Raw genomic sequence first — 15,386 nt, 5'->3', positions numbered from 1 at the left:
TCTCTCTGTATGAACACTTTACTTTAGCCAAATTGTTCTACTCATTGCCCTGAGCAACTTTTAGCTTTTGTTTCTCCACATCTTTGCCCACATACTTCTTTCCATCTAAAGTACTTGCCTTGCTCTTCTGCCCATGTGAATGTCTAAGACCCACTCCAGTCTGTGTTTCCATGAAGCCTTCTATTGCTGGTCCTTCTATGCATGTCTGCAATGCCAATCATGTTTTCTTTCCTTATCATTTACTTTTTTTCTAGCTAGCTTTTCCATACATTCTTGTTACTTCCCAATCAAATTATAATTCATTCAAAACATGAGGCTTTTTGATACACATTGTAAAGCCAAGTTGCATGCCTTGTGTCTGGTTGCCAGTCAATACATGCATTGATGGAAGCATTTTTTTTTTTTTCTGGGAATTAATAGCAAGACAGCGCCCAAAAGTACCCTATCAATATTGACCCACAGATCTTTATTTCACTTTAAATTACTGCTATAACCAGGGGTGATACCCTTTCCAAACTAGAGTTAAACATTTGCAGAGCACTTCGCACATTTGAATTGTTTTTTTCCTATGAATCTGTAGCCTGAAGGAAAGTCTATTTCCTGATTACCCAAATATACCAACAGAAGAAAAATGCAGTAATGACATGGGTGTAGCTTTAATTTTTTTAAAAATAATTTGCCACCTACATATAAAAGCATCTTCAACTTCATCTACTTACCAATGCAACAAACCTTTATTGAGAACTTACTGTATAACAAGCACCATGCTAGGTGTTGGGGATATAAATTAAACAAGACAGATAGACATGGTCTTTGCCCTAGCATGCTTTAAAGTATGATGGACATTAAATAAACAATTCAACCAGTTATTTTTTAACTGTATTTGGAAAGTGCTACAAAGAAAAGAGTGGTATGATATGAGAGTGGAAATTAGTCTGTGGGGACAAGAAAAGCTTAACTGAGGAAGTGACATTTAAACAATCTTAGGGAGAGTAAACTCTATCAGGATTGAGAAGTACAGTGGCAGTGTGAACACTGCTTTAAACAATTCAGTTAGGCTAAAAACTGTAATGAGCCTCTGAAGAAATGTTTTTTACACATTGATGTAAACAGTTAAATCCTTTTTCTCTCTAGAGATACAACTGTGCTTCAGAAGAATCTGAAATAATTTACAGAAGGTTTCCGTATGGTACCTACCAGTTTTCTGTAGTTCAGATGAGTTGTTGAATGGGTAGGTGAGTGAATGAGTGGATGGATATATGAAATGTGTGTAGAGAAATATAAGCTTACAGGCCAGGGGTATATAACTCAGCTCCAGGAAAAACTACTTAAAGTACTATTAAGGAAATTTATCAAATGAAACGTATTTTGGATTTGAGAAGAAAATCTAAATGGCAACTTAATTAAATTAGCAATCAAGACCAGAGATTAAAATGAAAACCAAGAAAAAAATCAATTCAATATTAAAGTAGTCAAGAAAGAGAGAGGTAGAAAATTGTATTTAGAAGGACAAGAAAATCATTATTTCCTTAAATTCTGAGATTCAAAATCTACCCTTTTTGATAGTGAAAAAATGTATTATGATGTGTTGGACAACTTGATAGAATTGCTGATAAAAAGCATTTTAGTCTTACCAAACTTGACATTTTCAGCATTCTCAAATATTTTCCAATCAAAAAGTAGTCATGGTCTTCAGAAAGATACCATTTATAAGTAAAAAGAGAATGTATGGCTTGGTGAGAAGATACCATCATAAGAGAGGGTTGAATTGCTAATAAAATGAACTAATGTAAGAAAAGAATCTTCCTGACAGTCATGATAGTCTTATTCCACCTTATGTACAGGTGCAGATGCAGCATATTCCAAAGCCAGCTTGCCTTGATCCCCTTGACTTCTAGCAGGAGCCATCGGTGGCACTGTCTACCTGATGTGTGTGGCCACCCCTGAGAAGCTCATTCTATACTGTACCACAATTTTTTCCACTAAGAGTTTGTTTTACCATTTGGAAATATCTTTGATGAACTTATAGATATCTGCTACTTCCCTGGTTCAGGAGCCAAATTCAGAACCAGCTGGATCAGACCCTTATTCTGGGTAGAAGAGGGGGCTGCAGAGTCTCTGCAAGGAGAGCAGAATCCGTACCCAGGCATCCCTGAGTAACATCTCTGTCTCTTTCTCTACAGCATTTCAAAAAGCTCACTTCCCTACAAAGTTGTACAATGTTTTATAGCAAAGGTTCATTTCTTTAGGGTCTGAGGCCTGTCTTAAGCATGGACATAATCTTTAGCATTGGCATAAACATTTTTAAAGCACTTCTGTGTCCTTACAACCACAGGTATAAAGGTAATCACCAGCTGCTTTACACTTTGGATAAAATTAATTTAGAGACTTTGCACCGTGTCAACAATTTTCCCAATCCTTACTTTTTTCCTGTTATCATCACAAAACTAAAGATTGTTCTAATTGGTCTTAAGCAACTGTTTGCCCCAAATAACTTATTACAGTATAGAAAATTTAAACGTAAATTCATGGTAGTTATTTTGTTATTTGATATTTTCTAACAAATTATATGCCAATTTTTTTCTTTTGTTTTTGTATTATGACTAAAGCAAAACAATAAGTAATACATTCTCCCACACAGACACACAAAAGAATTCATTCCTTTATTTAAGAAACATTTGAATTCTTTAGCCCTGTGAGTATGACAGCATTTATACCCACTAGAAAGATAATTTCTCTGATTGTTAAGCTGAGGAGTCTCTCAAGAAATGGTATGGAATATAAGAATTAATGAAGGAAGAAAGCAGAAACTATAAACAAAAATCTTGGTATTAACTGAGGTGGTAGAAAAGAAATTTATGTAGACATTTAAGTCTGAAGAGGACGTGAAGTTTGGAAGTTTTGACTGGTTTTCAGAGAAAACGAATTCATCCCTCTGAGATGAATGGATAAAATTCACTGCAGAGAGGTTTCAGCAGAATATCCTCTTTCATTGCTTTTTATATCCAGGATGCTTCGTGTGTTATTAATCCAACTGTGATTATAATTTATTCTACCATTGTCATTATTGTCACCTTGAGTGATGTAGCTTGATATATTTTCTTTAAAGTCTTACTTAGGTTGGTACTATGTTTAGCAAATATAAATATTTTCCTTCAATTGTGATAGCATACTATACATATTCTGTTTACTTTATTCCTCCAAACAGCATATGTAATTATAATAATAATAAGTAACATTTTTTAGTACTCACCATATGCCAGACATTGCTCAAAGAGTTTCTATATATAAATACATGTAATCTTTCAACAACCCTGTGAATTACCTTCTCATCTTGATTTTACTGATGAAAAACTAGGGCACAGAGGAGTTGCATACTTTCTTGAGGGCTCGCACAAGGTGATCATAGATAGCACTGAGACTGAAACTCAGCTGACCGACTCCATAGCCAATGTATTAACCTTTGTCTGTGCTCTTCTGTGTGGGCTTTGTTATGTGAAAGGTTTCAGGGCAGTGTTTGTGCTGATCTGCTATTCAACTCAGGGCTCCATTATGTTTAGGTTACTCTAACTATTCTTCAATAAGAAAAGAAAAGCTTTTGAAATGAAGACTCGTGTGTTATCACTTTAAAATTACATGAGTTTTGAACATCCAAATATATGCATTATTAAAAGAATGAAGTTAGAATGTTTTTCTAAAATAAATAATTCATTTCTTCTTTTAAAATATATCCCTAAAGCACTTAACACTTTTGTTTTTGTTTAGTCAGCTCCAATGTGAAAGTGTCATTGCTGGAGGCCACTTTCTAAGTAGGTTAGTTTTAGTCCAGCAGTCACTTGCTCACATTTAAACACTTAATTAATAGGAGGATAGGTGAAACAGAAAATAACCCATTAAGATTTAATATTTAAGAATTACGCTCACAATACATTTTAATTGAATTAATGTACACGAATCTACGTATAATCTATATATCTTTGCTCTAACAAATGACTTTCTTGATTTCTTAAAAATCACCACTACATAACTATACATTGAGTTAGTTTAATTGTGGAACATCAGCAAAGTGATAATGCAGTGTGTGAGGTAACCCTTGCTTTTCACAAAGCCTTGCCTGTAGAACTCCAGGATTGTAGATTGCAAAGTTATGGGAGACCTTACTAGGGGACGCAGGCAGCACCTCAGTGCTGAATCCTCCATACAGATTCGCTGTCAAGTGCTCTTAAACCAGCTAAACAGGGGCAGTTGGGGAATGCATTGTGAGGTATTGGATTCCTTTTTCTGTTACTTCTGAAGGTTAAATGATTCTCAGGCTGGACTGAAACCTACTTTTCTAGAAATCTAATTCTCTGTAAAGCATTTAACAGGGGAAAAACAGTAACAAAATACATAATGTTAAAAATTTGTATCAATGGGTTATCCCTTGCTATTCATTATCTAGAAATTCTAGACCTTCAAGAGATTCTTGGGCTTTATCCTAACGATGTCAAAAAGTCTGCCGTGACATTATTTTCATGGAAAACAATGTTGATGTCAAGTGTATGAACTTAATATTAATTCAGTGCCAAGGATATTTTGGTGGTAACAATCTAGAACCACTGTAAGCTACAGCTCAAGGCTTGATACTAAGTACCAGCTTGAAGGTGAAATGGTGTTCTATGATTGCATGTAGGTGACACCAGTTTCACTGTATCTCCCATCAGAGTAATGTTACCCTTATTTTGTAGCTAAGTATCAACTGGATTGAATGAGAGCAAGGCATTGGCACCATGTTTATTACGTCTTTGCCATCCCTTCCGATAACTTAAAGATTCAGCTAAATCTCTCTCTGAGTTTTTAGTCTAGGCTTGCTTAAGCTTCATTTTAGCCTTATAATAATATGGATTAGAACTTGAAGGAATTACCAGCCAAAACTGGTAAGGAACTCCTAACTGCTAGTGATTCTTGTTAACTTAACAAAAAATATTTAATGGAAGAAATTCAAATTTACTTTGTGAAATTGTAGTGTTAGAAATGATTCACATTGTTTGGCTGGACTTGAGCTTCCAAGGATCAGTTTTTAGCCCTGAGTTCTCTGGATTCCACTATGTAGATGTGGAAATGATAAAATAGTAAAACTATTAAAAATAGCCATGCCCTCCTTGAGTTATAACCCTTTACATTTCTCAGATACCAAATATTTCATAAAGTTATATATGATATTATCATGTATATTAATCATATGTATTATTTTATTTGATCTTAATGCTTTGAAAATTGAGAGGGCAGGTGTTCAAGTAAAAAGAAATATTTACCCAAGTTTACACAGTTACTATGTGACAGAGCCAGTACTGTTTTCACTCTTATCTATTTTACACACTCTTAAAATTTTAAAACAAAGAGTTCAACTTCTGAGGTAACACATTGCATTTTTCCTAAATTGCTTCATGGTCCCTTCAGACTTCTTTTCATATGTGGTCAGTTATATTTTTAGTAACCTGATGAGTTATATGTTTTCTGTTTCTGAAAATTTCCTTTTCTTGCTGTTGCTTTGCCTAACTGCCTTCTTTCTTTCCTCACTGTCTTTCTCCTTCTTTTTTCTATTTCCTTTCCTTAGGTGTTTTCTTCAACTAATATAAATGAGCAACAACCATATGCCAGATGTGTAACATAACATTACAAAAGAATAAAAGGGATCTATACCTTCTTCATCCTTTCTGTGATCTTCCTTCCACTTACTTTACCCCAAATTCTTTATTTGAATAATAATCTGGTTCAGAATTTTCTAATGCTATATTAAGAAATTCATATACCCTCATGTACACACACACACACACACACACACACACACACACACACACACACACACACAGTCATAAGATTGGCTCATATTGTTTCACTGAAATATCTAGTACCATCTTTTTCCTTTGTGTAGGCAAGATAATATCATTCAAATTTTATGTAGGGAACTCGTAACAAAGTTAAAGAAAGTGTTGTACGAACCATGAGAATGCATGTACGAGGTATAGAAGATATACCTTCTATAAAGGTATATAAAGGTAGAGAAAGTATTTGTACCTAGTAAGGAAGAGGAGTGGGGCAAGGGCTAGAGTTGGGCATAACAGGATTGTATATGAATAAAAACATATGTGTCCTTGATACATACAAACTTATTATCATAGTTTCAAGTAAGTTATATATGCCTACTGTTTGTATCCAATAATAATAAAATATTTCAGGTTGGTTGAAATTTAGTCATTACGTGGAACTTACTGAGAATTTGCCTATAAAAGACCTTATGTTAGGAACTGAGTCAAACAGTGTAAATATTAAGTTTCTTGTACTGAAGAATCTCATTATAGTCAAACTATCTAAAAATTGAAGTCTCGAAGTCCATCTTCATAAATAATTTGAACATGTACTTTATACCTAATCTCATGAGCCATAAAATGAGTTACTAATGCAATCCTTTCTCACCAAATACAGTAACTGTCATGAATTGGTAAATTTCCCTTTACCTAAGTCGTTAATAATAATAATAAAGGAATCTTTTAAAAACTTTAATCCATCAAGCAAGAACAAGACATTGAGGGGGGGAAAAAAGAGAAGTCAGGAGTTGGAAGTCAGATTTAGAAATGGAAGTAACTACAGAGGCTGTTTTCACACATGCTATAATATATACCACGGAAAAGTATGCATATATGTAAGTATCTTCACATATCTTAAGTGAAAATTGTACCCCCCAAAAAGTAATCTTTATGAGAAAATACAGATTTTAAGAAATGCATAGCATCTCTCCCAGAATCAAAAATCCTTTTCACTCAGCATACCAGCGTAATCTTAAAATGTAGCCATAGAACATTATGAGTTCATGGGCCCGACTTCAGGAATTTTATCCACAATGCCTTTATGCCTCCTTCTGTGACAGTAGCACTTTGCCAAAAGAACAAATTGATGCTAGATTTTCTGCTAGGGCATCTGCGGGTGGAAAAATTAGAAGGAGAAAAACATGCTTGGTCTATTATGTAATTTTTTTTTGTTTATCCTATTTTTGGATGGATGATAATGATTATGGAATGCCTCCATTTGGTTACCTCTGTTTCTTTTTTGTCCCTCTTTCCCATCTCTTGAAGATGGCAATGGATGGTAATTACAGAAAAAGTGATGAAAGATGTTAGCAAAAGGATAAGAAAAAGAATAGAATTCAAGTCATTTCCGTTCTTTTGACCTCTCTTCTCCCCTTTCTTAAAACAGGACTAGTAGTAGAGAATGCCTGAGGTATGTCGGAAGCATTACAGCTACTAATCTAAAGGTTTTTCAGAAAGAGTTTTATTTTATATGCCTCTTGAAATCATCTTAGAGTGTGCTGAGCCCTTCCATAGTATGGTGAACTAGTCAATACCTCTTGTTAGCAGTATTTTGATAACTTTGTTAAGTTAGAAGCTCTCTTTTGATCTTTCTGTTCTGGTCATTCATTGCTTTGTCACCAGCTTCTTTGGGTGATGACAATTTGTAGAAAAGATGTTGAAAAATGTTTTTGAGTTTTTATGAAATACTAGTTTTTGTGTCTCATCAAAATTTCAAATTTCAAAGTAAGAGAGACCCCTTTATTCTACAAACTTGGATGTGGTCTAGCAATTTAGTGCATGGCTTGGTAGATGGAGCAATGGGTTAAGATATGGATTCTATTCCTTGGCTTTACTACATACAGGGGCCCCAGTTATGCTATTAAAATAATAGAGGCCCAGTGCCCCTTCCCCATTTACCAGGTAGGAGTAGGCCCTTGATTACTGATTTTACATCTTCTTTAGAATGCCTTTGAAGACAGCACTCTACAGGTACAGTGAAAATGATTCAACAAAGTAATTGCATAACTTGGAGTGTAACTCTGATATCAGAAAAAGAACTCAGTCAGGCGTCCAGTTTCATGGGATTAGTATTTTTTCCAATATACCAAGTTTTCTTCTGGCTGCTCTTCACACTTGCAGATGCAACAGAACAGCATTTATTTCTGTGCTGTCTGGTCTACTCCAAATTATGGTTAATAATGGATGGCCCGTAGAGTATATGTCACAATCTCTCTCCAAACCTCTGATACAATTAAGTGACACGAGGTCATGTGGAATTTACAGCAGAATAGAGGAACTCATTGATGGTAGACTTTTGTTCTTTTATTCTCTCTCTCTTTCTCAGACAGTGTCTCAGGAGGTGGTCTTGAGTGATTCTTGAAGTACAACCATTTGTACTTATATTGCACTGGAGATAAATGTCTTTCAAGTACTTCAGAGAAGAGTACACAGTTAGGGCTCCAGTTGAGTTTTGTAATCCCAGTGACAGTCGGAGGCAGGTGGCAGGGGCGGAGGATGTAGGAGGTGGAAGATGAAATGTTTAGCTGTGAATTTCGTGACTCCAGTTATTTGGGACTTTTTTTTTTTTCCATTTATTTCTGTGATATATATTTATGATATAAAAATATCAAAATTTATGAGTAACTGATTAATGTAAGGTTATTTAAGAAGTATTTTTGTATGAATAGATAATGCTGAAGAAAAAAGAATACATATTGGTATATTTGCATTTTTCAGTTAAAATTATTCTTTTTTTAAATCTAGAGAAAAATAAGGAAATGTCCTATTAATAGTTTTAGAATTACTGAGAATATTAATCGATCATTGCATTAATGATGAGGTCTTTTCTCCAGCAGTTTGTCAACATCATTCAGATCAGATCTAGATAAACCCACATGGTTAGGTGAAGTAACTGAGACCTAAGTATTAAGTGACATTAGGTCTCAGGAATAATTAGTGACAGAATCTATCTAGCAGTCTGGGCTTCTGGCCTTCCAGTCAGTGGTCTTTTTTAAAAAAGAGACTAAACTTGGAAGGAGTAAGAATCTCTGTCCAAAGTTTTGTAGACATTGAATGATTTATGTTGTTAGGGTAAGTATATTATGGTGTGCTAGAAAGATCAGGGACTTCAGAATTAGGCCAAAACCGAGGTTTACTGCTTCCTAAGTGTGACCTTGTGCAAATAACTCAGCCTCTCTGTTTGCTAATTTTCAAAATGCAAGTGATAAGAGCCCATTCTGAGGAATACAATATTGCAAAGATTTGTGATATGCTTATAAAGGGCCAAACATAGTGCCTGGCATATAGCAGATGATCAGTTAATGCAGCTACTGTTAAAATTTATTATTCCTATTGTTAATAAACAAAATAAGAAATAAAATCTGAAAAGAGTATTTGCTTTATCCATAGGCACTCAAATTGTGTTGAGCCAATGTTGAACGAATAAATGCTTTTATCTCACCAGCTACAAAGCAGAGCCTCTTTTCTATCTACTGGACAAGCCTTACCCTCACTTCTTAATTTGCATCTTATTTCACTGAAACATGTATTTTAGCAAAAACTAAAACCTCTTTAATTATGAATACCATATTCAAACCTATAACAGCTAGGCTTAGAATTTGCACCTTTATAATTTATGAGAGACAGCAGGGAATGGTGGAAAGGGAATGAATTTGATGTCAGTAAAAGCTGAGTTTAAATATGAGTGAGATCTGTCAGTTACTGCTTACATGATCTTGAGCAAGTTTCTTCATTTCTCAATTGCAATTCCTTTGTCTACAACGTAAGGCCAGTCATACCTGCTTCTCAGATTTTTTTTTATTGTTTGTTTATTTATTTTTAATTGAAACACAATTGTACGTATCAGTAGGATACAACATTGAATATCAATACCTGTTTGCAATATGTGATCCTCAAATCAGGATAATTATTATATTTATCATTATACAATATAATGTAATCACTTTTTGTGGCCCTTTAACAATTTCTCACTAAACCCCTGTCCCTCCCACGTCTGGTAGCCTCAGTTTTTGTTGTGAGGAGTAAATAACATATTATATAAAGCTTCTGCCTTTCCTCCAGGGGACTGTTAATTACAATACTTGTTTTCCTTCCTCCTGCTATATCGCCAACCTAATGTTAATAAAAAGTAGGGGAAACCTAGAGAAGAAATTAATCTTTGAAAAGACAACTTAGAGCCTTAAAAGATTCTTTTGAACATATGAGGATATATTCCTGCTGTTAATATGCAGTTTTCAAAAACAGGTAACATCTTTTACATGGAGCTAGTGCTCTGGTAGCACTTTACCTTTCCTATCCTGAAGATCAGTATTGCTAGGGTGATTTGACATGATTTTTCATTTTGCATGTTTTTAATACCATGTAAATATATCATATATGGCATAAATGATAGAATAATGGAAAAGGGAATGGTTTACAGAAATATATTTAGAATTCGGTGTTTCACAGGAAGGAGAGAATGACTCCCTTCATATCAGTGTTAATTATACTGTTGGCATTTCTCGTCCCCAACATGCCTGTGATTTCTGTCTTGCCTGGAACCGTGTTGGTCAGCCAGAAATATAATTCAAAGCAAAGGCCATACTGTTCACAAGTATGTGTTTAGTTAAATGCAAGCTGCTGAAAATATCAGCATGTTATTAGGCTGCAATACAATGTATGTAGTATCTTAATCACAGAAAACTTTGTCCTCCCCATACTATGCACTGATCAAACCCACCTAGAATATTGTATTCGTTCTGGGCCACATTTTAATGAAGGCACTGCCACTCTGGCATGCATTCAGGATAGGGATGAACAGGATGAGGAAAAGTGTCATGAAGCCATCTCATGTGAAGAGGGCCAAAGGGATTAGGGATAATGTGCTTGGAAAAGTTTGTAGGGGAAATACCAAGATGCGTCTCCAGCTTCTGAGCATCTACTCTGAGTAAGGTAGTATGTGAGACACAAAGAAATATAAAGCCTGTTGTACGGTACTTGTCCTTCAAGACAGTGGGAGAAGTTAGGCATATACATATGTACATAGAATAACTGATCAAAATTGAATATTAAATGCACTATGGAGATATAAGTCAAGGGCTGTTGGAATTCAGAGGAAAGAGAGATTACATTTACCTGAAAAAATCAGAAGTTCACTAAGGAGATAGTGTTTGGGCTGGGCACCAAACCACGGGAAGGATTTGAATATTCAGAGGTTTCTGAGAAAACATTCCAGGTGAAAGAGCAAATGCGGAGTTTAGAAAGCATGTTTATGTTAAGGATATCCTGAAGTAAGAAATTCTGCATTAATGTAGCAGCTGCAGCCCAATAAGCATTCAATAACTTTTCAATAAGTAGATTTTTAAGGGCTATTTTTGTTCTATTATCTGTAGTCCCATGTTGCAACATATTCTTATATAATAGTCAGCCTAAAAATAAAAAAATAATGAAATAATTAATTTCTCTATATTTTCAACCCTTAAACATGAACAAGAAAAGTTCATATGACATCATGTAGTATTTGTTTATTAATCTCCATTAGTATATTACTAATCATACTATGATCAGATAATGAAAGTGAAATCTTGCCACAATTCAGGAAGGTATAATATGAGAGTATTGTTTTTAATATTTGAAAGGCTGTCATTTAGAAACAGACGTATATTTGTTCTGTATTTATTCAGAAAGCTAAACTAGGATTAGTGAGTGGTCAAAGCAGGCTTTAACTCAACTAGGGAACTTCCCGCAACTTAGAATTTTCTATCCACAGAATTGGTGATGCCAATGAAACAGATGGTTTTACCTATGCTAAAAGTACTCACAGAGACCTGCTAACCCTGTATCAGTCGGGATGGCTATTGAATGAACTTTTGCGTTTGGTTAGAAGTGAGACTAGGTATGCTTTTAGGCTCTGCCAGCTATAACTTCCTATGCAAGTGTGTATCTAACATACAGATGCTAGACAAAGCCGGGTGAAGCTTGCAGATTCATTTTTCTAAGTCATGGATGGTGCATCTTTTTCAGAAGTCAAAGGTAGAGTCAGCAGCATATTATTTTATGGAAGATTCAGTCCAAACATTTTATTAAGTCAAGAAAGCAATTCTTATTTTAACTATTTTGTACAACTATTATGAATTCTAGAAGATAAGGTGTGCTTTTTTAAAAAAGAAAAAAAAATTTCAATTGAAATATTTGAAATTATTAATTATGTCAAACTAACTTTGCTATACCATTTTCATTAGCATAATCAGATATTAAGTAAGACTGCAATGTTCTTGCCTGGAAGAGGAGCTTGATCCAATCCCTGACAGATATTTGATTAACTATTTTATGTAAATATTGGCCAAATTGTAATGCCATCTCATGTTTAGTATTCATATACTGTGCAGTTACATATTGCACTGCATGAGGTTTAAGTCCCTTAGTACTGTAATCATTTAGGGCTCATTAAGCTATTTGCCTTAAAGTTTTGGAACTTAAGTCAAATAGCTGAATTTTCCTCATCAACTAAAGCCATGTGTAGAAGCAGAAATATGTGCTTTGAATCTAACATCTTTCTTTGTGTTGTTTTTAGCTGCAGTGTTGAAATATGAGAACAACGTTATGAATATCAGGCAATTCAACTGTTCTCCTCATCCATACTGGCTTCCAAATTTCATGGATGTTTTCACTTGGTCCCTGCCATTTGTTGGGGAAAAAGGTGTGTTGTGGAATCCTGAGACTTTCTTAATAAAATGGTATAAGAAGGAAGGAGAGGACACATGTGCTATTATACCATGAAACACTCAGAAAGATAAACACTTCGGCCTAACCAGTAAAACTCACAAGTTGCACCATGTCAGAAGTGATTTGAAAGTGTGTCACTGTGTATCCTATTAACAGGATACAATGAGTGAATTAAGGAGAAACAAAAGACATGAGGACTATTTAGGAGAATATGTACAGTCTCACTAGAATAATATAACTTCTAAAAATAACAGAAATATAGCTTTACATGGGTTCAAGCAGTAATGTCTACCTTTTATGCTTACCCCTTTGTGCTGCAATTCCAAAGTGCTATTTTATTTTTATGAATTACTTGTCAAATTGAATGGTTATGATAGCCATCCTTTCCTCACATTTCTGGTGGTGATAATCATTGTACAATAGTGCTTAGTGCCTACAATATTTTGGACAGCATGTAAAACAAAAAAAAAAAGTTCATTAAAATATAGTTGTCATTAGTGTGTTACAAGGTGCAGAACAGTGAGACAAATTTACATTTAAAAAGTTGTCTATTAACTTGCCTCAATTTTTCAGAAGAATTTGCCTTTTCTTTTTTCCTCCCTTCTTTCCTCTCTTTTCTGTTTCTTGCTCCTTTTCTTCCTTCCTTTTCCCTTCTCTTTTTTTCACCCTTTGTTTTGCTTTCCTATTTTGACCTAAACCACAGCAAAAATTTTGAGGGAAGGCCTACACCCCCTGAGCTTTTATAGTGATAGACCTGATTGTTCCTCCTGCACCTCATACATGAGAAGGGCATTGTAATAAAGATGAGAGTTTCCATGTGTTTCAGAAAACTGATGTCCTATGGGGAGTTTTAGAGAAAAGATTTGCATTTTTGTGAAGCCCTACAATATTTGAGTTTTTTCTTTAAATGCCCTAAAATGATTAAGCCAGTCAAGTTATGAGTTATTAGCAAAGATGTCTTCCCTTTGGATACCAGAATAAGTCAAAAGTTAATTTTAATAGTGTCTGGTAAGTGTTCCCAGTACTGCTCCCTGTTGCCCCTATCCCACACTGACCAAATCACAGCATTCAGTAGTGTGCTTTTCTGTAGACTGAAGCTATGTGAATCCGGACCACTCCTGAGCCCCCTTTGAACAACCTTGAGTTGGGTTGCTTCCGTTAATTATTCAAACTAGGTGCATTTGTTATAAAATAACACAATATACTGGTATACACAGTTCAGTTTTGATAATTAAACTGAAGCTCTGGATTAATGTTGGCTCCACTGAAGTTTTATTCTTTATCATATATCTTCAATTCTAGAAGAACATTTTTTAAAATACCATATTACTTTAAAAAGTAGCTCTGGAAGAAGCAGTGGACAAGTTTATTTTCACATCCATAATAAAACCCAAGCTAATTTCAAAAATGGTAAATGTGAATGACATGCACCATAGGGTAAAAGTAATGCAATACTAGTTTCCTATGTATAACACTTTATGTAATCCAATCCTATTGTAATCTATTTACTTAGCTAAATTTTTAATTAAACTCTACCTAAGCTTTACTTTTAAAAGCCTTTTTGTAAATCGAATTTAATATTTCTATCAACACATTTATTTTTAAAAACAGTATTCTCAAACTACTTCAAATATATTAGTTTATCAATCGACAGTTTTTATTAAACACAAAGCTACCTTTTACATTAAACACAATGCCTATCACTGTACTGGCTTCCCTAGGGGATTAAACAAATTTTTTAAAAAATCCATCATTCTTAGTTCTTCCTGAATACATTTGTAATCTGATCTAGATCAAGCAGCATCATTGTGCAAATAAATAAAAATTCAAAAATAACCATTTTCTTTCTCATAGATTGATAGTATATTCACATCCACATTTTTGATTTGTCCATTTTCTGTAGTAAATAGCTATAAATGTTACCATTAGATTTCATAGGCATAAGCTAATAATTTTATAAACAAAAAATCTTCATAGAATTACAAAGCCTGTTGTCTTTTGTCATCTGGATTTTATGGGAACTGTTTTGCGGGAGATTCCATATACAAACTAATTAAGAAATATTATTGCTAAACTTGTTCATTAACAGTGCCAGAATAATAATTAAGGTTATAACAGAAAATCCAGACTTTTTTTTTTCTTTCTTTTCTTTCTATAGTGACTGAGATGCTGGTAAATGTCCTTAACATCTGCTCAGATGATGAACTAGGGTCAGAAGAAGATGGATTTGATGGTATGAGGCTTGAACTTTTGTGCTAATGCTATTTGTTGGGTAATTACTTGGTATGTCATTGCTAACCGTAAGAATAAATTGGTAAGATTTGGATTACCTTTAAATCATAACATACTATTGAAAATGAAAAATATAATTTTATTTTCTACTTGCTTTAAAAAAATATAAGAAACAAAAACCATGAGAGAATTTTCCCATTACTTTGAAAACATCTCTGAAGTAGTAAACTTTTTAATAACCATCTTTTCAATAGTTCATATTGCTAAGAGATGTTTTTTGGCTCCTTGAGAAATTCTTTATTTTCTAGCAGATGTTATCATTTACTGGGCAACTTTTAAAAGTGTCCTCTAATGGGGTTGTTCCTGTCAGTTATTAAAATTTTGATGTTTATGATAAAAAGCAGCATTTGCGTATTAATATATTGGTATTTATGTCAACACCAATATTTTTTCCTATCTGTAGTAATAAGTAATGAATAAACTATGAAGGGTTTTTTGTTGTTTTTCAAGATACTTTTTAGTATTTAGTTACGCTCAAAGGGTACACTTTTTCTACAGGGGACAAAGATCCATGAGGTTAAACCTGGAGTGAAAAATTACTCT

General features: G+C 34.1%; 1 protein-coding gene across 2 annotated transcripts in view; it reads left to right on the top strand.

Annotated features, from left to right (window-relative positions):
• The window catches only part of PPP3CA (protein phosphatase 3 catalytic subunit alpha), a 294,575-nt gene that overhangs the window by 249,492 nt on the left and 29,697 nt on the right, over positions 1–15,386 (top strand). For both annotated transcript variants that reach the window (XM_063107899.1, XM_063107898.1), the window contains exons 9-10: positions 12,400–12,525; positions 14,710–14,784. In XM_063107899.1, coding sequence (XP_062963969.1) covers positions 12,400–12,525; positions 14,710–14,784 — 201 coding nt within the window. The remainder of the gene's footprint in view (positions 1–12,399; positions 12,526–14,709; positions 14,785–15,386) is intronic.

Source organism: Cynocephalus volans, chromosome 9 (genome assembly GCF_027409185.1).
Source record: "Cynocephalus volans isolate mCynVol1 chromosome 9, mCynVol1.pri, whole genome shotgun sequence".
Classification (NCBI taxonomy): Eukaryota; Metazoa; Chordata; class Mammalia; order Dermoptera; family Cynocephalidae; genus Cynocephalus; species Cynocephalus volans.
This window is presented reverse-complemented; position numbering and strand designations above follow the sequence as displayed.